Here is a 25,491-nt window from a genome sequence, read left to right as displayed (position 1 = left end):
ACTGTTAAATATAGTTATCCAGTTTGAATTCAGTGGACTTATTTACCCCTTTTCTCACGTCGGTAAAGTAGAGTTTCCTATTTACTGAAGCAGAACTCTACAAAAATGTGACGTACTTGCTCAGTGGGAGAGAATAAATTAGACTGTTTTATGATTATCCAGAGACTTTTTATTCGACACCTCTGTACACGACGCGTGCTCGTTTTATTCTATTGTTTTTTCCCCACTTTCGAGAAGGTTGGGGGCGCACCGTCTTTTACCAAGCTTACCAACTACTATATACAAAACTTACAAACTAGTGACTATAAGGAAAACTTAATCTAACTAAAACTAGATGGCACGACTATACATTTCTGGGCGACTCTGGTCGCAAAAAAAAACCGGCACAGGTGGCGCCATCTAGCGGCGAGCAGCGGAACTACGAATAACTAAAATTTCTATTTTCTCGAAAACTAGCGAATTTTAAGAACTTCTGAGGGTCAGAAATCAATCTGTGACCCCTCTAGAACCTATATGATGCCACAAGAACCTCCTAAATGCGCTAGAAAAGAAAATAGAAAAATAGTCCAAAACATGGACTTGTGGCGACTGTACCGACAGCGACACATGCGCCCTCTGGACAGTTCCTATTTTTAGTTACTTTTTACTTCTTAGGTTAAGTTGTAAATAGTAGTTGGTAAGACTAGTTTATAAGGAACGCGGCGCGAAAAAGAAGAACGTCGTTCTTCCACTTCTTGTACGAAAGCGAAAGAGTCTACACGTGCGCGAATTAATAAAAAGTGCAATACTTGCAAATAGCAAAAAAGGTCGTTGTGCGTCATTTCCTACACCGGGCTCTCCTTCACGAACCTCAGCCCCACAGACTAAGAAAATGGCGTCCATCTAGCGGTGAAAGTTGGAACTACAAAAATATAAAAATGCGATTTTCTCGAATATTAGCGAGCTTTGAGTACTTCCCAGGCTCTGAAAGTGTTATGTGATCGCATTAGAAGCAAAATAAAGCAATAAAAGTTTCCTGAAAGCTTTAATAAGGAAAATAAAAAAAATGTCATTTTATGGGGAAAATTTGTGGCGCTATCTAGCGGCGAAACCGCGAACTAAACTGAAAACCGTATGTCCGAACTCGCATTAAGGGGTCAAATAAAAATTGATTTTCTGGACTTAAAGAATAACGGTAACATAATTTCCGGTTTTACGAAACTACGCATTTCTAAATATATACCCTCTCGAATATTAATACCCTGTCGAATCTTTTCTCTAGCTTTAAATTACTACTTTAATAAAACATCACGCCGATATCTCCATATTTTCGGTGCATCTCGGTATAGTCGTATCGCGTGTGGAACACTATTGTGTTGTCTGGTTAGTATAAGTTCCTTGAAACTTACATATGGATTTGGGGTAACACTTGAATGGTTGTGTTGGATTACATGTTTAACAAAAACCAATCGCGTGATCGATGATTAATAAGCAAATTCATTCATAGTATAAATAGTTAATATGACCTCTATGACCATACATATAATTATTGTGCGTTATGTACACTAGGTCGTGCTATCGCTGTAATACACACTTTAATTAAGTGTATTGTTGAAAATAGCAAAAATAAATATACATGTGTAACATCCCCGGGGAAACCTTTTTTCTCCTACCGGCATCATCACGGCAATCTTCTATCCACCGATTAGAATACCCAATTATCGACAGTAGTTGCCAATTATCGACAGTACATTAGGTATCTATTACCATAACTATCACATTTGACAGTCGGTAATCAGTATATATATATAATATCGTTTATATTAATTATCTTATAATTTTGATTTAGAGTAGGTAATGGCTTCCATAAAAATAATTGAACATTAAGTTTGAATCATTAAAACAAGATAATGTATTATTTTATTTTAATTCTAATAAATAGTTTTGTATGAGAAATTTCCGTTACGCTATGATGTGCCTACGTGCCGCGATGCTCGCCCGAAATCCTTGAGATCAGCGCTAATCCTAGAAAAGGATAGAGATACTATTTCTATTTTCGGCATTTTTGGACATTAAATTAATTAATTAATTAGATCAATTTATATACGTAAAATCAACCAGTACTAAACTACTCATGGCCGGAACAAAAATTATTTTCTTAAACTAGAAAACTGTAAATCGAAATAGACTCGCCTCTGATAGAAAAGGACAGAAAATGTATTTTTCGCTAAAACACCATTAGAATATCACTTTAGTATCGAAACGATAGCCATTAATTGAAGAGCGACATTTAAAATATAACTAAACCGTTCGATTTTATAATTAATGTATAATAACGAATTTATATGAAAATTTAGATATTCTGACGTCACAGAAATTCCAGGAATTCGGAATTAAAAGGGCGAGCGAAACCCGTCCAAAATCAGAACAGTCTTCGAAGTCGAGCACGATACACGTCTCTGTGATAAGAACAATTAGGAACAGTTTTCGCTGTCAAGAGCCGCAACGAATCTTGATACTTGATTGGTCAAGCGGGTATATGCCATTTGGACACTTGGTCGTGGGTTGTTTCAGCAGCTAGCTAACGCAGGCTCCCCGTTCAAACGATCTCGTGTCTGAAACTCCGTCAGCAGAGAGCTATACTTAGCGCCAAGAAAGGCAAAGATATCGAAACGATTGCTCTCAGCTACTCATATTTCATTTTTCGTCGGATTGTTAACGAGCCTACAGATTCTCGGAGCTCGGTCTGGGTCGTTTCGTAGCTAGCTAACGCAGGCTCCCCATTTGAGCGGCTTGGTCTCTGAAGCCCGTGTTTTTTGGGTGGCAGTTCAGTAATCACAACTTTACGTTAGAATCAATTGATTTGCTACCCTATCAGACTTATACTTTTCATCTGACTCTGGATCGTTGGGTTGTTAAGCAGCTAGCTAACGCAGGCTCCCCAATTAAGCGATCTGGTTTTGGTTGTCAGTGTTCGTTTTGGCTAAAAGGGTCATGAACAATTAGTTGTCGAGCCAAATTAATATAAAATAATTTTGAGAAAAAAAATACACCGACTTCGAAATGCACTAAAAAGTATAAAATAATTTCTATTTCATTCAATCATACAATTACTTCACAGATATGAATGAAACCTATTTACTCGTTAGGTAGTGTATTAAATACATTTCAACCTTTTCGGAGGCGGCGCAAAATTAAAAATACCTCAGTAAACGTTGCTGCCAATAACCAGTTGATTGTGGTATGGCGTATTGGAAATTAATAAAGCCTGAGAAAGAATACGAACCATTATAGATATATCTGGTAATATACGTAAATGTGACGACTGCATCTTCATTTCGCAACGTTTCTGATATAAATGAAATTGAATCGACTTCGTTCGCATGTGGAAGCCAGGGATCTAAGAACCTATAAACGGAGCCCACGACGCGGGAATTACCAAATTTGCGGCAGATCGGCTCTATCTTTATAGAATATGCGGCGATCGAGTCTTTCCGTCGCATACTCTATGAATCTAGATAGACCATAGTTCCATTCTATACGCACTAACACCTACTTCGCGGCGTGCTGTCGAGTTATATATATAGAAAAAAAAATAGCTATACAAGCTTTGCCTATGTTCGGCTGTCCAAAGGTTGACATGTTCAAGAAAATCTTTGAATTTTGCGCCGCCTCCGAAAAGGTTGAAATGTATTTAATACACTACCTAACGAGTAAATAGGTTTCATTCATATGTGTGACGTAATTGTATGATTGAATGAAATAGAAATTATTTTATACTTTTTAGTGCATTTCGAAGTCGGTGTATTTTTTTTCTGAAAATTATTTTATTCGCTAATAACTCGAAAACTAAAGCTTCCCCTTAATTGCGGATAAGGAAAAAGTTGTTCAGAATCGTGCCCCTGATAACATATTAAAAGGACATTAAAATCGTCCAAAGTTGATTTCAAAACTTTTCAACAATTTTTCGCTAATATCTCGAAAACTGAACCTTTCCGCGAAATTTGTATATGAACAAAATTGTTCAGAATCATGTCCGTGACAAGATATTAAAAGCGCACTAAAATCGAGAAAACTTTATTTCAAAAGTTGCCGGTTTTTTTGCAATAACAATACTTTGCAATTCTAAAATGAAGAATTTTTTGATAATGGTACCAATGGGGAGTCAGAACCTATCAGATGCAAAAGGTTTCGTTCCGATCGGTCCATCCAGCTAGGCACAATCGGCGGGCACACATAGGAAAAAAAAAAAAAAAAAAAATATACTGATCGAATTGTGTAACCTCCTTTTTCGAAGTCGGTTAAAAAGAATACTGTTCTCACTTTAGCGTAATTTACGTAGTTGACTACACCGCGTTAGATAGTAGATAAAATCTGTCTAATTTTTGCGAAAGCGTATTTAGGTGCGTTTAGAGAATGTCACTTAGGTCGAATTCCTCGCAGCGGTAGACTATAAAGCGCTATCATTATTAATTTTGTAAAATTTCATTTATATAAATCTATAAACCGAATTACACTTAGGTAGGATTCATTATAAATTATAAGCGTGTTAATCAAGTAAAATCTTGCCATTGCGATAGCTTCGAACACGAGAATCGAATATATATAAAGTATATCAAATCTAGTTAATATTACGAAAGCGAAGTTAACTTTATCAGAGATCAGAATTAGATACGGTCCAATATAAAATACTGACCAGCGAGTCATATCATTAAATTCACAATTATCTATTACATATTGTTTAATTTGTCAAATTCTATTATTTCTATTATTATTATTATATCAAGATCTATTTAGTTCTTTATTCTAATTAATCATTTATAATCTATATACTTTCCTTTATTTGTTATTGTTATTTGTTAGTTTCATTTTTATCGTTTTATGGAATAAATCTAATTGTTGAAAGATTTTGACCTGTGGATTTCACTCCTTAACCGCACACCACACGAATCTCACAATCTCTACTTGCGAAATCGAGTCGTTTAGGGGTAAAAGCCACTCTTTACCTTTTAGCGCTTGTAACTATCTGAACTTAGGTTCCAGGGTTGTTACACATGTACAAGTATGTCGGTAATTTGTCAATAAATCGGTAATAAAGTTTGTGATACCGCTCGTTTTAACGAAATCTTCAAATGTCAAAATAAAATAATATCTAAAATATTCATTGTTCTCTGTTCTCTTAGTGATTACAATATTGTACTCGCATATTAAAAGATCTTGCATAATATTTAAAACTTCCTTCCTAGTTACTGTTTCATATTTTAAAAATAAATTTGTTCAGTGTTTCAATGGTATTAGTTGTGTTGAATTATATTATATAATTTTCAATTTAAAAATTTATACTCCCATTTCCATCATGTATTAACCGAATTTTGTAGCTTATATAGAGTATTTATGCAGTTAATAAATTATAAGCAAAGTATGTTCCAAAAGTATGATGTTTGCCTGTTGTTTCTGTTTCAGTAATTAAGTCAAAATATTTTTTAAATATTTTAAATTTGAAACTGCAAAAGACTAACGAAGTCATTTCTCAATTAGTCATGTCGATTTTTTTTTGCAGAAAATTACAATTATTCAAATGTTAGTTAGAAAGTCACATTCTTTACTTTTTTCATCTTGCCTGATTCTCTATGAAAATACGGCAAATAAAATTGTAATTTTAAAAGGCATATACATGTAATTGATTCTTTAATAAGTCAATTTGATACGCGTTTTAATGACTTCAAAATGTTCAGAAACCTTTGAAAAATGATATTTCTTTAAAAGCACGGATAGAAAAAGCAGCTGAGTTCTTAAAAATTTTAAGTAATTCGTGTTATCCATTACTTCGAAATTTTGGGCTTCGAATTTTTTCTATGTTTGGGTGCGCATACGTATGCGAATGCTCATTCTCTTAAATGAAAAATATAAAAACAGAGAAACGTTCATGTTTAAGCGATACATGATTATCTATCCTCGATGTGAACTAATTCTTCTGAATTGCCTGTGGATATATCATCCCTTGTAGAATCGTGCAAACGATCCAAAAGATCGAATGAAAATTCAAATATTTTCGATTTCGGCTTTCGTGCCAAGTCACATATTTTATTATCGTTTTCTTAGCGTTGAGTGGAATAAGCCTATATGTATAGGAGAAACCACTTAAAAAAAACACATAATTGTATTGTTGAACACATCAATAATAGTATTTCCTGGGTGATGCGGAAAGCTATGGACAAAATTGTAATTATTATAAATGTATTATTATTATTATATGTATATATGAAACATGTTTATACACGTGAACATAGTATTAATAATTATGATCTGTAAAAATAAAAATTATTAACAGTACAAAGAAATTTTTAATCACGGATGGATTTCGACAAATTTATCGTAGGACGCCCCTGACACACAACGTCACGCGTGTAATCGTCGGCTCGGCCGTCGAGTCTAGACCGGGAGTGGGGGTACAGTAGGCGGTTGCTCAGGAATTTCTCCGAAATGTGCAACAAATTCCGAGTACTGGAATGATTAAGCTATTTCTTCTAAAGTGTCGAGATATTATAGACCTTGCCTGTTATTACGTCTTGTTACTCATTGTGTCATGCATGATAACCTGAAGTATCTCAAGACGATAAAAAGAGCTCTCATGATAATAACCAAAAATCGCGATAAGTACATCAGACACATGGTATATAATAGTGAACGGCTACATCTCGGGAACAGTGTAGATCAGTGCGTGACAAACGATGGATCGCTGGAACGGAAAAGTAGCAATTGTAACTGGTGTTAGCTCCGGAATCGGAGAGAAAATTGCAGTGGGTTTAGTAAAACATAGCGTTAAAGTTGTTGGCCTCGCAAGGAGAGAGGATCGACTTCAGAAATTAAGCGTGAAACTCGGCAAAGATCATTTCTATGGCATTCAGTGTGATATGTGCAAAGAAGAGGATATTCTACAAGCGTTCAAATGGGTTGAAAAGGAACTTGGAGGCGCTAATATTCTTGTAAACAACGCTGCATTCCTTTCTCTAAACTTACTCATGGGTGAGATATCTGTTTAATATTCTGTAGAGTTCACATTGTTTTGACTTTTATACTTTTCGCTGCGGAAGTAAATACAGCTTCAGTTTTTATGACGTCTTACAACATTTTATTATAAGTTAGGAATGCAGTATAATAAATGGGAATGACAAATATTTGATCTCATTTTACTCAATTTTTAAACATATAATTTACTTATTTCTTGATGGAAAGAACGGCACTTCGTTATTATACCTCTAACAAAAAATGAATTAGCTCAAGTAGATTGGCCTTGTTCACAACAAATGTTATCACTGTATCTTTTCTGCTTAATAAAAATATAGAAATATGTTTGAAAATAAAAATACGTTGGTAAATATACTATTATTTGTTCAAAATAATAAGTTAGCAATAAGTTAGCGAGTTAATTTGTCATGACAGCTTAAGTGGTAAGACACCAGATTTGATACTGTCGAAGTTGTATTCTTATTTTTTCTGCTTAAAATTAGTAAAATGTACTTTACGAAAAAAAATGTATTATTCTGCAATATAAAGTCTACCTTAAAACAACAGTAAAATTTAAACACCAACATAAAATACGACGATCTACTTACAGTTCCAAATTATTGTATTATAGTTAGGGATTAAAGATACGCAGTATTCGTACTCATTTTTTTTTTGTATTTGTTTTGTGATACTACAAATAACATTTTGAATGATAAAATTGCTATACTGTATTTTATACAAATTATCAACGTATCACATATAGAACTCTTTGAGGACCGCTGATTAAATACCTCTCTAAACAAATCATGTATTTCAGTAAATCAGATTCGTTTGAACATACTATGTGTTTTGCTATACATAGCAATTGGTTGAGTCATTGTTATTTTGTGTATAGTAGTGTAACGTCCCTGCGACTAGACTCAGGTATTTACAGCGCTTATGAAGCAAAGAGCGGCTTTTGCCTATTAAGCGACTCGTTTTTATTATTAGTCTATTACTAATTCTAAACGAATGTGGGACCGTGGTGGCGTGTGGTTAAAGAGTGAAATCTACAGGTTAATACTTTTCATTAATTAGGTTTATTCAAGTAATGATGAGAAAGAGAGTTATAATTAACAATTTCTTTAGTAAATATAAAAATTGTATGTATGACTGAATTTTATAAACAAATTGGAGTATAATAGACTTGTTGTCGCAAATCGTAGAACGGTAGCTAACTACTTCAATTACGCGGTTTTTATAATGATATACGCAACGCAAAAATATAACGGAATTTATAATGGATCAAGATCCTAACAAAACTGACAGAACAATATTTGGTTAATTACAAAAACTTTAAAATTTGTATTAGACGTGGAACAGTTACTCCTTGTTTGACTCTAAACTAATTAGATTTATGGCCCTTTTTGTCAGAGCACAAATCGACACCCAAAACCTGCTCGCTTAATTGGGGAGCTTGCGTTAGCTAGCTGCTAGAATTACCCAACGATGCAAGAATCAAGTGACCGACGTGTGACCAACAGGGTTGCAAATAAAAATGACTCGACTTTTAATTATTTATTGAAGTTACTAAAACGCCACCTAAAAGACACGGATTACAGAGACCAAGCCGCTCAAATGGGGAGCCTGCGTTAGCCAGCTACGAAACGACCCAGACCGAGCTCCGAGAATCTGTAGGCTCGTTAACAATCCGACGAAAAATGAAATATGAGTAGCTGAGAGCAATCGTTTCGATATCTTAGCCTTTCTTGGCGCTAAGTATAGCTCTCTCCTGACGGAGTTTCAGACACGAGATCGTTTGAACGGGGAGCCTGCGTTAGCTAGCTGCTGAAACAACCCACGACCAAGTGTCCAAATGGCATATACCCGCTTGACCAATCAAGTATCAAGATTCGTTGCGGCTCTTGACAGCGAAAACTGTTCCTAATTGTTCTTATCACAGAGACGTGTATCGTGCTCGACTTCGAAGACTGTTCTGATTTTGGACGGGTTTCGCTCGCCCTTTTAATTCCGAATTCCTGGAATTTCTGTGACGTCAGAATATCTAAATTTTCATATAAATTCGTTATTATACATTAATTATAAAATCGAACGGTTTAGTTATATTTTAAATGTCGCTCTTCAATTAATGGCTATCGTTTCGATACTAAAGTGATATTCTAATGGTGTTTTAGCGAAAAATACATTTTCTGTCCTTTTCTATCAGAGGCGAGTCTATTTCGATTTACAGTTTTCTAGTTTAAGAAAATAATTTTTGTTCCGGCCATGAGTAGTTTAGTACTGGTTGATTTTACGTATATAAATTGATCTAATTAATTAATTAATTTAATGTCCAAAAATGCCGAAAATAGAAATAGTATCTCTATCCTTTTCTAGGATTAGCGCTGATCTCAAGGATTTCGGGCGAGCATCGCGGCACGTAGGCACATCATAGCGTAACGGAAATTTCTCATACAAAACTACTTATTAGAATTAAAATAAAATAATACATTATCTTGTTTTAATGATTCAAACTTAATGTTCAATTATTTTTATGGAAGCCATTACCTACTCTAAATCAAAATTATAAGATAATTAATATAAACGATATTATATATGTTAGATAAAAAGGTCTTTGTGATAATTAGCGATCTGTATTCTTCGAAAGTTCTGGGTTAAGTGCCTTGCTGTCCCTCAAGGTCCGCTTAACGAAGGATGCAATATCCTCCCCACTCTGTGTCCAGATCCTACTAGAATACCCTAATCTCTGTGCACGTGCCACGCAGCACCATGACGTCGGGTCATCGGCCACGAGACACGACACCTTCGGTGATCCTCAAAGAAGAAGGCATCGACCTCTAACCATAACATTCGCGACTCTTAGAATTCGTCGCGGTCCTTAGCTATCGGTTACCACCGATCCTTAGCTCGATGACGGACATGAGTTTATATTATCGTCATCCCAAGACCCCTAAGAACCGGGTCAAAATCCGGGATACGATGACCCTGACACGTGTGCCACATTTGCACACGGCTTGACGCTAACACGGCCAACCTGACATGCTTCGCGCTCTCGAGAAGCATCCATCAACAGTTGTACTTGATATAATTCAACCAGATTATCTTTCAACAATCTCACACAACTTTCAATCGTAATTACTCTCAATCTTATAACAATGCTTTCAAACATTTTAAAGCAATCTCAGACAGCTTACCAAAGCTCATCTCACAATCTAACGCCCACAAGTGCGTTCTTCTACAAACAGTATTCTCACATACTCATATAACAGCAGCAGCGCTCGCAAGCACTCTACAACAACAGACAACACTTAACAGTGTTTCCACATATTTCCAGGCACACAGCCTTATCAAACACACGATAAAACAATCTACAGTTTTATCGAAATCATAACGTCCTCTATTCCGCGCAATTCGTGTACCTTTCAAACGTCGTCCTTCGCAAGGCAACTTATCAAGTCCGTGGCCTTATTGTCACCCATGATAGAGGTCACCTTCGAACCCATAACGTTACTCTATTCCGTACACGACATTGTCGCCTTTCATACGTTATTTCCACGATGACTACACCCGCAAGTGCGTCACCTCCAGATGACACCCACAGTGTCATCCGGCAGCCACGGTATTCACAAACAGGCGAATACCGCGCAAACAGGCGGTACCATTCGCAAATGCGTACCCCAAACACAGACCATACCCGCAAGTATGCTGCAACAGCGATACAAAAGTATCATCACAAATCACTGACATACATCAGACAGACATTTTAACAACACACTTTATGGCAGCCAATCTCAGCCATAAAACCATACACAAGGATCAACATCCATACAAAATCATTACTTCTTTTCCTCATCCTTTCATAATTATTTAAATTATTACCGCTAACACGGTTCATCCATGTCGTCACTCACATTTTCGGAAACATCGTCACCTGGCCATTCACCCTTCCACAATCGTAAACGATCCTTAGGAACTATTTGTGATTTCTTACTTTTCCCAATAATTTCGTACCTATCATTCTCTAAAACTTTTTCAATCCTAAATGGACCTACAAATTTCATGTCTAATTTCGCCCTACGTGTGTCCGATGGACTTACAAACACAGTATCTCCTTCTTTATATTCTACATTATTCCGACGAGTTTTGGTAAAACGTTTGTTTTGCGACTCGGCATTCTTTGTTAATCGATCTGCCGCAAGAGCTCTATCAGCACCTAGATCAATTCTATCTTCCGTATCTGGTAGTTCTCTCTCAGCAGCCTCTGCAATACTTGTACCGCGCTCTAAGCCAAATAATAATCTCATAGGCGAAAATCCAGTCGCACTTTGAACGGTAGTATTCAAAGTAAGCTGAATCTTCGGTAACTTGCTCGGCCATTCTGCACTATTCGATGCTTCAACCGTTAAAAGATTCGTTACTGTAGAAACGTACCGTTCTACCTGCCCATTTGCGCGTGGAGCCCCAGTAGCAATTAAGTGTACTTCGATGCCATGTGTCTGAAATAGTTTTTGTAACGGCTTGTAGGTGAAATTTGTACCCCGGTCTAACACCACCCTCTTAGGTGTCCCAAACAAAGTTAAACGGTCCCGAAATACTAGTAGCATCTCAGGCCCACTCAAGGACTTTAAGGGGATCAATTGTATATATTTCGTGAACGCATCTACCAGTAGTAAAGTATATTTGTAACCTTCACGAGATTCTATAAATGGACCCACACAGTCTCCATGAACTGTATCAAACGGAATAGGTTTCTTAGGTATCGAGTGTAAAAATCCCTGTTTCGGCCCAGTATGCTTTTTAGCAACAGTACAAGTAATGCAGTGCTCAATGTATTTTTTAACAAAATTTCTCATTCGCGGAAACCAATATTTTTGGGATATCCGATCATACGTTTTGTCAAAACCAACATGACAATTTTCGTCATGATATAATCGTAATAATCCAATGCGACTACCTTTCGGCACGTAACTACGATACACTACACGACCGGTATCTCTAACTAACTTCCTACATAAAACATTTTGCCGAATAATGTAATCACTACAAATAGAATCCCCATTGTTAACACGTTCCATTATAATTCGAGTTTCCTCATCGTTACTCTGAGCGATGTCTAGCCATGAATCTTTACAAATTGTGTTTACGCGATAATCTTTAGGCGGATTTCGACTCAAGTAATCTACGTGTTCTACATATTTGCCTTTTCGGTATTCTATTTCAAAATCATAGTCTTGCAAAAATATCCACCATCTTGCAACACGCGGTAGTAAATCTTTCTTGGTACTTGTAGCTTTAATAGCATTGCAATCAGTCACAATTTTGAATTTGATGCCTAATAAATATACACGGAAGTGTTTCAACGCATTGACAATTGCAAGCGTTTCCAATTCATAGGAGTGGTAACGGGACTCCTCCGGTGTGGTGCGTCGGCTAAAATATGCTACGACTCTAGAATCTCCGTCTACTTTCTGAAAAAGGATAGCCCCGAAACCGATTGCACTTGCATCCGTATGCAATTCAGTTTCTCTTTCGGGATTAAAAATTACGAGCAACGGATTCGAACTAAGTTTCTCGAGAACATAAGATCGAGCTTTCTCTTGCTCCTCACCCCAATGCCACTGTTCATTTTTCCTCGTCAATTTGCTTATACAGGCTGTCCGTACAGCGAATTCAGGCACAAATTTCCTAAAATAACTGGCTAAGCCCATGAATTGCCTAACCTGTTTTACATTTGCTGGAATTGGCGATTCTAATAAGGCTCGAATCTTGTCTTTCCCTGGTCTAATACCTTCCGCAGAGACCTCTCTTCCTAAATACTCAATAGTCTTTTGGAAAAATTTACATTTGTCGATATTCAAAGAAAATCCTGCAGTATCTAATGCTTGCAGTACTGTTTCCAAATGCTCTAGTCCCTCCTCTATGGTCTGCGATGGAATAAGAATATCATCGATATATACTAAAGCTATTTTATTACGTAACTTTCCCAAAGCGGTGTTTATAGCCCTTTGAAAAACAGCCGGTGCATTAGCCAACCCGAAAGGCATTCTTAAAAATTCATAATGCCCATCCGGGGTCACAAAGGCCGTCTTTTCTATGGACTCTTCGGCAATAGAGATCTGGTAAAACCCGGAAGCCATGTCTAATATCGTGTAGTATTTTCCCCGACCCAAGCGGTCAAGTTGGTCTTCTATCAAAGGTAGAGGGTAACGGTCTTTAACAGTAATTCTATTTAGGGCGCGAAAATCAACGCACATCCGATACTTGCCATTCTTTTTCTTGACCAGAATTATCGGACTAGCAAACGGCGAAACACTTTCGCGTATTATACCATTTTCTAACAAATCATCGACAATTTCACGTACCTTCTCGCGTTCAGAAATAGATAAACAATAAGGGTGGTAATTTATTACCTTGTCCTCCTTCAGTTTAATTTTCATATCTCCAGTACTCACGCATCGCACTTTATTGCCTTTCGTGATCATGTGCTTGAACCGGTCCATCAGATTTTCCACTCCGCTCTGTGCTCCCTCATCGCCGACGTCACAAGTATGGCACTGTGGTGCTGAATCCTCTGGAATTCCCGTCGGAGCTGGTGTGCATCTTTGTAGTTTCGTCTCCCCATCAGAGCCCGTCAAAATTTGGACGCCCTGCACCACTACATTTTTCCCAATTATGACGTCATACGCCATAGCGTTTTCGGGAACCACCAAAAGATCGAGCTCAGCGGTCACCTCTTCAGTCTGTATTACAGCAGTTGTAATACCGACGGTGGACATAACAGAGTCACACAATCCCCTAACGGTCGTTACATGTGGGTCTATTCTGCAGTGTGCACGTTTTGCTACCTGCTCTTTTACTAGTGAGCAGGTCGCCCCGCTGTCTATAAGGCAACTTCGCACTAACATATCTCCCAAAATAATAGGAGTAAACTTATGATCAAGCGCGAAGCAGGTGTTCGCCTCAGGCTCTCCATGACGTTTGTTGGTTTTCTTTCTGTCATTGTCTTCTCGAGGTGTTCGCCGCTTCACCCAGCACTCAGACTCTTCGTGTCCTCTTTTAGTGCAAAATGTGCACGTGGGCACATTGAACCTTTTCGTGGGAATTTTCGACGAAGCCTCTGCTTTCCGTTTCCTTGGAGAATCATTTTGGAGGTGTCCGGTCTCGTTGCACAAAAAACATCGTCTTCGCGGGGTTTGCTCGCGACGATTAAATGTTGCACTTTTATTCTCACTGCCCTTTTCCTTTGCTGGCACCTTAACAAAGTTTGCAATGCCAGTCAATAGGTCCGCGGTGGTGGTATAGCGCGCATTCATTAATGACTGGCGCACGCTAGGATCAGTTATGTGTCCTATCACTAGGCTGATTAACTCGTGCGGTTTAAAAGCAATCTGTGTTTGCCCGTAATATTTTAACTTATTTCGGGCGTACTCTGAGTATGACACGGCAGCATCACTACTGTAATTCACTGCACGCGATAATCTTTCACACAGTCTATCTTTCGACACGAACACCGAACATAAGTCCTCCCGAAACGTTGTCCACGTCCTCGGGTTTCCCTCCCATCCTTTATACCACTTTTTGGCAGCACCCGTCAATGCATGGGTGGCCAAAGAAAGTCTTTGCGACACGGGAAGTCTTTCCGTGATTTTTTCCACAATATTACACCACTGATTCGCGTCTTCGCCAAGGTCAGACCCGCCGAATTCTGGTATGGCATCCGCGACTGCCCTATCATTTACCACGGGCGTAACTGTCGGAACTACACCGGACGCGACCGTTTCCATAAAACGTCGAAAAAGTTCGTCAAACGACGGCGTACTAGATGTGCTCGGTGCACCCTCCATTGTGAACGTGAGTTTTAATATAACTTGCACGAATCCCGCTTCTGATGTTAGATAAAAAGGTCTTTGTGATAATTAGCGATCTGTATTCTTCGAAAGTTCTGGGTTAAGTGCCTTGCTGTCCCTCAAGGTCCGCTTAACGAAGGATGCAATATCCTCCCCACTCTGTGACCAGATCCTACTAGAAACCCTAATCTCTGTGCACGTGCCACGCAGCACCATGACGTCGGGTCATCGGCCACGAGACACGACACCTTCGGTGATCCTCAAAGAAGAAGGCATCGACCTCTAACCATAACATTCGCGACTCTTAGAATTCGTCGCGGTCCTTAGCTATCGGTTACCACCGATCCTTAGCTCGATGACGGACATGAGTTTATATTATCGTCATCCCAAGACCCCTAAGAACCGGGTCAAAATCCGGGATACGATGACCCTGACACGTGTGCCACCTTTGCACACGGCTTGACGCTAACATATATATATATACTGATTACCGACTGTCAAATTTGATAGTTATGGTAATAGATACCTAATGTACTGTCGATAATTGGCAACTACTGTCGATAATTGGGTATTTTAATCGGTGGATAGAAGATTGCCGTGATGATGCCGGTAGGAGAAAAAAGGTTTCCTCGGGGACGTTACACAATTTAAATGCGCAGATCAAAAGAATTGGGGGTGTGCATGTGCATAATGTGGAAGTATAGCGCTCGAAAAAGAATAGTTTAAACCCGCATATTCACCAGAAATTTATTTGTAATAAATATTTTGTCATATCTCTGTAACACATTCATATGTAATTTCTTGTGATATACAGTTTTTCATTTTCTTATAAGTAGTTTGTAATAATCATTTCCGCAATACATATTCTTTAAATGTAGATTAATCATTTTGGTATATTCTTTTCTTTTTCAACTTTTCAATAGCTTATAAAATAATTTTAAGAAAAAAAATACGCCGACTTCGAAATGCACTAAAAAGTATAAAATAATTTCTATTTCCTAATGAAATAATTTCTTTTTCATTCAATCATACAATTACGTCACAAATATAAATGAAACCTATTTACTCGTTAGGTAGTATATTAAATACACTTCAACCTTTTCGGAGGCGGCGCAAAATTAAAAGATTTTCTTAAACATGTCAACGTTTGGACAGCCGAACATAGACAAAGCTTGTATAGCTATTTTTTTTCTATACATATAAATCGACAGCACACCGCGAAGTAGGTGTTAGTGCGTATAGAATTTAATTATGGTCTATCTAGATTCATAGAGTATGCGTCGGAAAGACTCGATCGCCGCATATTCTATAAAGATAGAGCCTATTTGCCGCAAATTTGGTAATTCCCGCCAACCAATTTCATTTATATCGGAAACGTTGCGAAATGAAGATGTAGTCGTTATATTTACGTATATTACCAGATATATCTATAATGGTTCGTATTCCTTCTCAGGATTTATTAATTTCCAATACGCCACACCACAATCAACTGGTTATTGGCAGCAACGTTTACTGAGGTATTTTTAATTATGCGCCGCCTCCGAAAAGGTTGAAATGTATTTAACACACTACCTAACGAGTAAATAGGTTTCATTAATATCTGTGACGTAATTGTATGATTGAATGAAATAGAAATTACTTCATTAGGAAATAGAAATTATTTTATACTTTTTAGTGCATTTCGAAGTCGGCGTATTTTTTTTCTTAAAATTATTTCATTTCACGCTTTTTAGTGGAATGGGGAGAATTGTATAGGATACTGTGAGACAGTTCTTCCGGGCTTTTTTTTTGTCTGCGTAAATGCCATGAACATAATTAAGTAAAAGACAACATGGATATTCGTTTTTCAATTTTTTTGACACAACTAATGCAAGCAAAGGAAAAGATTGTAACTTTCTTATTTCTTACTATTTTTTCATGAAACTTTTACTGTTGTATTTGTCTAGATATCCTGATTAAAATGACACCAAACATGATACAATTACGTTAACAATTGTGTGTGTAACGAGTGATTGAAGTTTTTAACATAAAAGAGGACGGGGAATGGAAAAGGAAGAGAAGCAGAAGGTTGACGCGATCGGCAAACATGAAACACTCGTGCATCTTCTGTCTTTTAAATTCAAAAATCAAAATTCTTTATTTTTGGGGTTTCATCAATGAAGTTTTGATTATCGTATTTGTCACGTTTTTCTGATTAAAATGGTACCAAACACGGTATAATTAAAATCATAATTACTTGTATAGCAAGCCTTTAGAAGGAATTCGCACCTCTACCCTAAATGTTACATCCCAAACTTTCATGGCTTGTTACATAAGTAATTACGATCGTAATCATATCGTGTTTGGTGTCATTTTAATCAGAAAAACGAGACAAATACGATGGTAAAAGTTCCATTGACAAAAAACTAAAAATAAAGAATTGTAATTTTTAAATTTAAAAGACAGAACACGCACGAGTCTTTCATGTTTGCCGAACGCTCGAAACTCTATCCCTCTTTGTCTTTTGTATGGCTGTCTCTTTCTACGTTCGGCACATTACAAAGAATGTAGGACCTCTACCGTAAATGTTACAATCGAAACCGGCAAAAGTAACATTTACGGGGTGAATACTGTATTAGTAACAATAGTTTTTCGCTAATAACTCGAAAATTAAAGCTTCCCCTTGTTGAAGCTAAAGCCTTGACCATGCTTTAACCGTTTTTAGAAAACCCTACATCCTTGGAAGTCATTGTCTAATTAGGGTCTGGGGGCCTGCAAGCACTCCAGGTACAGGCATGTACTGTCGTTGCAGTTTCTTTTTAGTTTGAGTTCTAACCGTGCGTCCGTCTTGTATATACCGAATTCTAACATAGGTTCTTTCATCCTATATTTTTCCACTGATAAATATAGCTATCAATCTGATTAACTGTACAAGTGTGTTTTATTTTACATAACCCCAGAACAGGTTATGGGCTCAGATTTTTCTTAAAAGTTATCAGTGAAATAGTTCGTTTTTTGAAAAGTGCAGTGAGTTGTGTAACAAACTTTCTTAAAAATGGAGTCGATGAGTTTAAAAATTGAAAAGCTCCGTGACAATGAAAATTGGCTGCAATGGCGTTTCGTCATTCGTACGTTACTAGAAGAAGATGACGATATGCTTGCAGTGTGTGAAGGAAAATTCGAGCGTCCTGCTGAAAATTCAGCAAACTATCAAGTCAACCTACAAAAGTTTTTAAAAGCTGATAAAACAGCTCGCAGGTTGATCGTGACGTCTGTCGAAAGGAAACCCCTGGATTTACTCCTGAGTTGCACAACCGCGCGCGAAATGTGGAGGAAACTTAATGCAGTATATGACATGAAGTCCGACGAAAATTTATCGATAGTGTAAAAACAGTTTTTTGATTTTAAATGAGACTCAGATGAAAGTGTGAGCCATAATTTAGCGAAAGTTGAGCAGCTGACGACCAAAATGAAGAACCTCGGTGGTGCACTTCCGGAATCCATGATATTGACACGTATATTGTCAATATTACCAAAAAAGTTTAATCACTTTCACAGTGCGTGGGATTCCGTGGAAGACAAGAAGAAAACTCTCGATAATTTAACGGCGCGTTTGATGAGTGAGGAAGTTAGAACTCAAGAACAGGATAGCTCTGAGGATATGGCTGTGGCGTTATTAATGAAACGAAGGTCGTCAAATACATCGTTTTCGAAGAATAATTTTCACAGCAAACCAAGTCAAGATGAGCGTCGGAAGAAAGTTTACACTGGGTGTTACACGTGTGGCAAAACAGACCACATACGGAAAGATTGTGTTGGTTGCCATGTGTGTGGTTTAAAAGGACATCTCAGCAGGAACTGTTACAAGAAGAGTGGGAATTTCCGCACGAGAAACAACGGTGGCGTCTATACTGTACAGCAGACAGCAACTTCAACCCAGAAGCAGGCTTTTGTAGGAAGCAGTAAAGAATTTATCAACAATGACGTCCGGCTGATTGATTCGGGAGCTACCGATCATATGACGCATCGACGGGACTTCTTCAGCGTTTTTGAAGAATTTGAAGAGCCGATTACAATTCGATTAGGCAATGGTGAGCTTACTCCTGCGTATGGAAAAGGTAACATAGAGATTGAAACGCATGTAGATGGAAAATGGATTTCGGGTGTTATGTATAACGTTTTATTTGTACCGAAATTAAGTCAGAATCTGTTTTCGATTATAACAATTGCAAGGAAAGGTATTGATCACGCGATTACCGATTATGGAGAGAAATGTGTTTTTTCACGCGACGGAATAGTTATAGCGACTGGCTCGATTTGGGGTGACCTATTTAAAGTAAATTTGCGCGTGGTAACACCGAAAGAATGTAATTTAGCGGTAAATGCAAATAGTTTACAGTTATGGCACGAGAGACTATGTCATCAGAATTTTAGACATGTGAAACAATTTTTGAAAAGTAGGGAAATTCAAGTAATAGATGATAGTGTTGTTTGCGAAGGGTGTGCCTATGGAAAACATCATAGGTCGAGTTTTCATGAAAGAAGCGATCGTGCTACGAAATGTTGCGAAATTATACATACTGACGTACGTGGGCCGATGGAGCATGAATCAATTAGTAGAAAACGATATTTTGTAATTTTCAAAGACGATTATTCCGGGTTTCGACAAATTTATTTTATGCGACAAAAGTCCGAAGTAATAGATAAAATACAAATATTTTGTAATGAGGTTGAGAATTTGTTCGGGGAAAACATAAAGGAAATTCATAGTGACGGCGGAAAGGAATTTAAAAATAGGGAAGTTGAGCGTTATTTATCTGGTAAGGGTATTAAACATAGTTTTAGTGTTCCGTACACACCCGAACAGAATGGTGTCGCAGAACGGGAAAACCGAATTATTGTTGAAGCCGCGCGGTCAATGTTATATTCGAAGTCCTTTTTACCTTTGTCCTTATGGGCTGAAGCGACGAATACAGCTGCGTACGTCATTAACAGGTCAGGACCGTCAAAACAGCCAGGTCAGACCCCTTATGGGCTATGGTACAATAAAGAGGCGAACATAGATAATTTTAAAATTTTCGGGACAGAATGTTTTGTTCATGTACCGTACGAAAAAAGGAAAAAGCTCGACAGAAAAGCTGTAAAAGGGTACTTAGTAGGATGCATTGAAAATTGTAAGGGGTATCGTGTTTATGTGCCGAGTTTACGAGATGTAGTTTTGAGTCGCGACGTATTATTTAAACCGGAAAGGCTAGCTGCTAATAACATTGAATTAGGTACAATTCAAAAAGGCGATAAAATTGAAGATAATGTAGTTATTGATGTAGGTACGGGTAGTTCTGAAAATACTGAAGTTAATCTTGAAATCAGTAATAGTAGAGATCAAATGCAACCTTTGCAATCTTCAGTCGACAATAGCAACGTAAAACAGCTCCGCGATAGACGAACGATTAAACGTACGGAATTTTACGGTTGTCCGATTACTTTTCATACCGAAAAATTACCTTCCGATTATAACGAAGCGATTAATTGTAATGAGAGAGATTTTTGGATTAATGCTATGGAGGAAGAGATGAATGCCTTACGCGAAAATCAAACATGGTTGTTAGTCGAAAAACTTGAAAATCGTAAAGTTATTAATAACCGCTGGGCTTATACAAAGAAAAAGAATCCTGATGATACAGAACGTTTTAAAGCGCGATTAGTCATAAAAGGGTGTTCGCAGGTACCAGGAGTTGATTATAAAGAAACATTTAGTCCGGTAGCCCGTTATGATACTGTAAGATTTTTGTTAAGTATCGCTGCGAATAATGGTTTGTTTTTGGGTCAGTTTAACATAAAGACCGCGTTTCTGTATGGAAATTTAGACGAGGATATATTGTCTAGTTGAGCATTCATGGCCTTTTGCCGCTCCGCCGCTCCTGAGCTTTCGCTTATATCGGCAGGTGTTCTAGTCTTAGACCCACCACCGCACAAGAGTCGGAGCCCAGTCCAATCTGCGGGTTCCAAAGACATCACCTGACTCCATTGCCTGCTGTCAGGAATTTTTCTCTAGGCCCCCGGCTTCCCTGAGACTGGCTTTGAGACACCAGCCTCCCGAGTCCTGTGGTCGGATTCCGGGACGCGACACGAAGCCGCCAACCGTTCACCTCGCCCAGGCCCGGCACGTCAGCCTGGCCAATAGACGAGGATATATACATGAAACAACCCGAAGGGTTCAGTGGCGGAACAGCGAATGTTTGTAAGTTGTTGAAAAGTTTGTATGGGTTGAAACAAGCTCCGCGATGCTGGACTGAACATTTTATTAGAAAATTTGGGTTTAGTAAAAGTTCAGCCGATTCTTGTTTTTATAGCTATGATGAAAATGATGGTAAAATGTTTCTAGCTGTTTATGTTGATGATGGGCTTATAGCAGCGTCAGACGAGGGTTTAATAGATACATTTTTTCTTGAATTAGGTAAGAATTTTAAAATAACGACCACAAAAGATGTTAGTAATTATCTTGGAATAGAAATTTTCAGACTGAGAAACGGTTCAATTTTTATTAGTCAAAGTAAATATATTGAGGGTATAATCGAAAAATTTAATTTCACAGATGCGAATTATGTATCAACACCAATAGAGGTCGGTTGGGATGCGAGCGATTTTATTAAAGATAGTTGTCATGGTGTACCGTACCGCGAAGTTGTGGATAGTTTAATGTTTTTACAGACAGTAAGCGGACCGGATATAAGTTTTGCAGTGAATATAGCATCGAGAGTTTTAGATAAACCAACTAAGGCGCATTGGTTACTCGTGAAACGGATAATTAGATATTTGAAAGGTACGATAGACATAGGTTTATTTTATAGTAAGAATGGTAATTTCGAGGTCTATAGTGATGTTGATTTTGGGGGGGACAAGGAAAGCCGAAAATCAACATCTGGTTTGACTTGTAATTTTGCGAATGCATCGATTGTGTGGCAAAGTAAGCGACAACAATGCGTATCGTTACCGACGACTGAGGCCGAATATGTAAGCGCAGCGTCAGCGGCAAAAGAAATTGTATGGTTGAAAAAATTGTTTAAGGACTGTAAAATGGGTGTTAACTGTGTGTTGCATGTAGATAATATGAGTGCTTTGAAATTGCTTAAGAATCCTGAATTTCATCAGAGAAGCAAGCATATAGACATTAAATATCATTTTGTTCGTGACCTATATGAAAGAGGCGAGATTGATGTTACATATATTGAAAGTAAGGAACAAGTTGCCGACATATTTACGAAAGCATTAGCAAAACCAAGGTTTATATATTTAAGTAAGAAATTAGGTCTCATAAATAAGAGAGAAATAACCGAGTAAATTTCTTGTTTTTTGTCTTGTTCTGGAAAATAAGGATGTAGAGTTTTAGGGGGAATGTTGAAGCTAAAGCCTTGACCATGCTTTAACCGTTTTTAGAAAACCCTACATCCTTGGAAGTCATTGTCTAATTAGGGTCTGGGGGCCTGCAAGCACTCCAGGTACAGACATGTACTGTCGTTGTAGTTTCTTTTTAGTTTTAGTTCTAACCATGCGTCCGTCTTGTATACACCGAATTCTAACATAGGTTTTTTCATCGTATATTTTTCCACTGATAAATATAGCTATCAATCTGATTAACTGTACAAGTGTGTTTTATTTTACATAACCCCAGAACACCCCTTCATTGCGGATAAGGAAAAAGTTGTCCAGAATTATGCACCTGACAACATATTAAAAGGACATTAAAATCGTCCAAAGTTGATTTCAAAACTTTTCAACAATTTTTCGCTAATATCTCGAAAACAAAAGCTTTCCGCAAAATTTGTATATGAACAAAATTGTTCAGAATCATGTCCGTGATAAGATATTAAAAGCGCACTAAAATCGAGGAAAGTTTATTTCAAAAGTTGCCGGTTGTTTTGCAATAACAACACTGCAATTAAAAAATGAAAAATTTTTTGATAATGGTACCAATGGGGAGTCAGAACCTACCAGATGCAAAAGGTTTCGTTCCGATCGGTCTATCCAGCTAAGCGTAACCGGCGTAATTTAAAAAAAAAAATATATATACTAATCGAATTGAGTAACCTCCTCCTTTTTCGAAGTCGGTTAAAAATCATACTCTTCTGTAGCATAAAATCATACCGTAACAGTGTCACACGTAACGCTGTCACGCTTGACGTTACCATCTCCACTCCAAAGTCCAAGGTCGACCCATTATGTCACTTTAAAAGCGTATTTATACGAAATAGGCACTTCCCGCTTTGGGAGGATTGGGTTGTAAAGCGAACAGGGGGCCCTAGTTGATAAAAATATCTCGAAAGACAATATTGAGAAAATTTATTACAAATATATTTAAAATTATTGGAGATTGACATGAGAGTAGATTTGCTCGATTTAAATTTCCTGCTCATTTGTACAACCAATTTAAAGAGACAGCGTTTTTGAGAGATCAAAGGTGTGGGCAGAGAATGTCGCTTCTGGTTTATTCTGTGGTAGGAAGTGAGTTTTCTTTGTCTAGTGTCGCCTCTTGTTACATCCCTACTCTTTGTCCAAGCAATCCTCGATTCTTTTTTGTTTTTCATATTCACACAAACCGAAAAAACATCTCAACCGTATCAACTTCACTAACTCAACGCTCTTATCAATCTCATTCATACAACACTCTTACCAATCCATCTTATTGTAAAAGCAACCTTACATTGGAAAGTATTTTGTTTGTTTGCTAGTGTACAAATAGTATACAAATTTTATCTGAACAGTCTCTTCCCTAAAAATGATTTAATCTCAATAAAGTTCAGTAGTTGAATCAACTATAAATATTGTGTTGTAGATACACCTACTGCGGAATATTATAAAACAATAGAGACGAACGTCATCGCACCTACGATTTGCGCCCGAGAATTTCTACAATCCATAAAAAAGAGAAACACGTGTGGCCACATAGTCAATATCAACAGGTAAATAATTAACGATAATATTTTTTATATTCGCTTTATAGTAACACATTTTATACGAACCTCTGAAATAAGGATGAACTAATTGGTCAATTCTATAATTTTTATAGTATTGCCGGTCATTTTGCTGAGGCTATACATGTACCGGTCGGAATGTATGCTGCTAGTAAATACGCTGTGACCGCTTTGTGTTCAGAACTTCGTCACGAAATCATTGCAGCTAATTTAAATGTCAAAGTTACCGTAAGTACTACTTGCTGTTAATAATTCAACATTCACACGATCCACAAGGATCGTAGAAGAGAAACAAACAAATGTACACGTTGCGCAGCTTCTGTCAAGTCATCATTTGAGTCAGAGTCATAACGAATGCATCATTCGATCTTTCGATTACATGTGACAATTGAAATGCGTACATCGTCATGAACGGTAATCAAACTTTGAGACATTACTGAATGTTTATATTTTTATAGAGTATTAGTCCCGGTTTGGTTCGAACAGAGATGGTACAAGATTTTATCGCAAATTTAGATGTGCGAACTTTGGAACCAGAAGATATCGCAGATTCTGCAATTTATGCGATAGGAACACCAGAAAGGGTAGAGGTAGGTGAAAGTACAATTTTATTAGTTACATATAGTTCAAAAAGGATATAACAGAATTTGTGAATATTTGCAAGATCAAAATTTTGTGTGATAATATTCTCTCCGGTTTTTCAAAACATTATAAACTGTTTTTTTTATTAAAAACGCGATTTGTGTAAAAAAATTGAAATTTTGCAGAGAACTTTCGTTATATTGACATCATTGCAAAGATTGTCACATATATTAGTGGCGTTTCGCCGTTACCATGCACGCTACCATCTTCAAAACCATTATAATATCAAACAACAGAATTTGTTCCCAACATGATTATCAACTCCATACATTTTATTCTTCTACTGTATCGTCGGTGGTATTATAATCAGAGTCTACTGTTTATTGCTTGCGTGGTCCAATAAACAATATTAATAATATTTATATAACTATTAATAATATTAGTATCGCTAAACATTCACAACTTTGAATTTGATAATAATTTTTACAACAATGGCTTTCTAGATAACATAATACTTATACCTTTAATGATCGTCGCAATGGTTTCAGATTCATGAAATTACGATTATACCGCATGGTACTCCGATAGTTGACTTAAACTCTTCCTTGCAAGTAAGTAATTTTTAAATAAATGTTATATTAAAATGCTTAGTACATGAATCAACGACTTAATTTTATTGATTTGTTTTTTTGCAGACTAAGCAGTAAGGAAGATGATGTCAAGTTGCTTGAATTTTTCTATATAAAGAATAACATCTTCCATTTTTAATTTTACATATAAGCAACTGAAAATGTTTGGATAAATAAAAAAATCATTATAGATTAATATTACTTCTACATGGTTGTTGCAAATTATTTACATGTGTAGAGTACACTGTAGAGTTTTTCTGTAGCTCTATGTGGTACCATATTCCCAAAGGGTATATCTAAATAAAGTTGTCAAATATGTCCTTGAACCAAATGAATCATACCATGCATCATTCAAATTACATCGTAGCGTAACATTGAATACTTTGTGTTCGAGGGTCAAAATAAATATACGTATAAATTATAACAAAATACAAAAGTTATTAATCAAAAGAATTATCAGCCACACATGCACTAAATTCGTAATAAACAATAAAA

The 25,491-nt window shown here is 37.1% G+C and overlaps 1 protein-coding gene across 8 annotated transcripts; it reads left to right on the top strand.

Annotated features, from left to right (window-relative positions):
- The first annotated feature begins 6,458 nt into the window (after positions 1-6,458).
- LOC105664123 (farnesol dehydrogenase) lies at positions 6,459-25,203 on the top strand. Of its 8 annotated transcripts, none has more exons than XM_012297314.2 (8): positions 18,773-18,904; positions 20,768-21,054; positions 21,199-21,636; positions 23,647-23,773; positions 23,881-24,013; positions 24,244-24,375; positions 24,916-24,978; positions 25,063-25,203. In XM_012297314.2, the coding sequence occupies exons 2-8, from the start codon at positions 21,012-21,014 to the stop codon at positions 25,072-25,074; spliced, it is 948 nt and encodes a 315-aa protein (XP_012152704.1). In that variant the 5' UTR covers positions 18,773-18,904; positions 20,768-21,011; the 3' UTR covers positions 25,075-25,203. The 8 variants fall into 8 exon arrangements, with proteins under 8 accessions (XP_076388788.1, XP_076388792.1, XP_076388791.1 ...); XM_076532672.1 differs by lacking the exon at positions 18,773-18,904 and having other exon boundaries at positions 20,875-21,054; positions 21,199-21,270; positions 21,409-21,636; XM_076532674.1 differs by lacking the exon at positions 18,773-18,904 and having other exon boundaries at positions 20,875-21,054; positions 21,409-21,636.
- The last annotated feature ends 288 nt before the right edge of the window (positions 25,204-25,491 follow it).

The sequence above is a fragment of the Megachile rotundata genome, chromosome 6 (assembly GCF_050947335.1).
Source record: "Megachile rotundata isolate GNS110a chromosome 6, iyMegRotu1, whole genome shotgun sequence".
Taxonomy (NCBI): Eukaryota; Metazoa; Arthropoda; class Insecta; order Hymenoptera; family Megachilidae; genus Megachile; species Megachile rotundata.
Note: the sequence above shows the minus strand (reverse complement) of the source record. Positions and strands in the feature narration are given on the sequence as shown.

Coding starts and splice junctions, on each gene's coding strand:
- LOC105664123 (XM_012297317.2), top strand. CDS start 18,283: ATGAAGAACCTCGGTGGTGCACTTCCGGAATCCATGATATTGACACGT. Junction 23,774..23,880: donor CACATAGTCAATATCAACAG/GTAAATAATTAA, acceptor TAATTTTTATAG/TATTGCCGGTCATTTTGCTG. Junction 24,376..24,915: donor GAACACCAGAAAGGGTAGAG/GTAGGTGAAAGT, acceptor CAATGGTTTCAG/ATTCATGAAATTACGATTAT.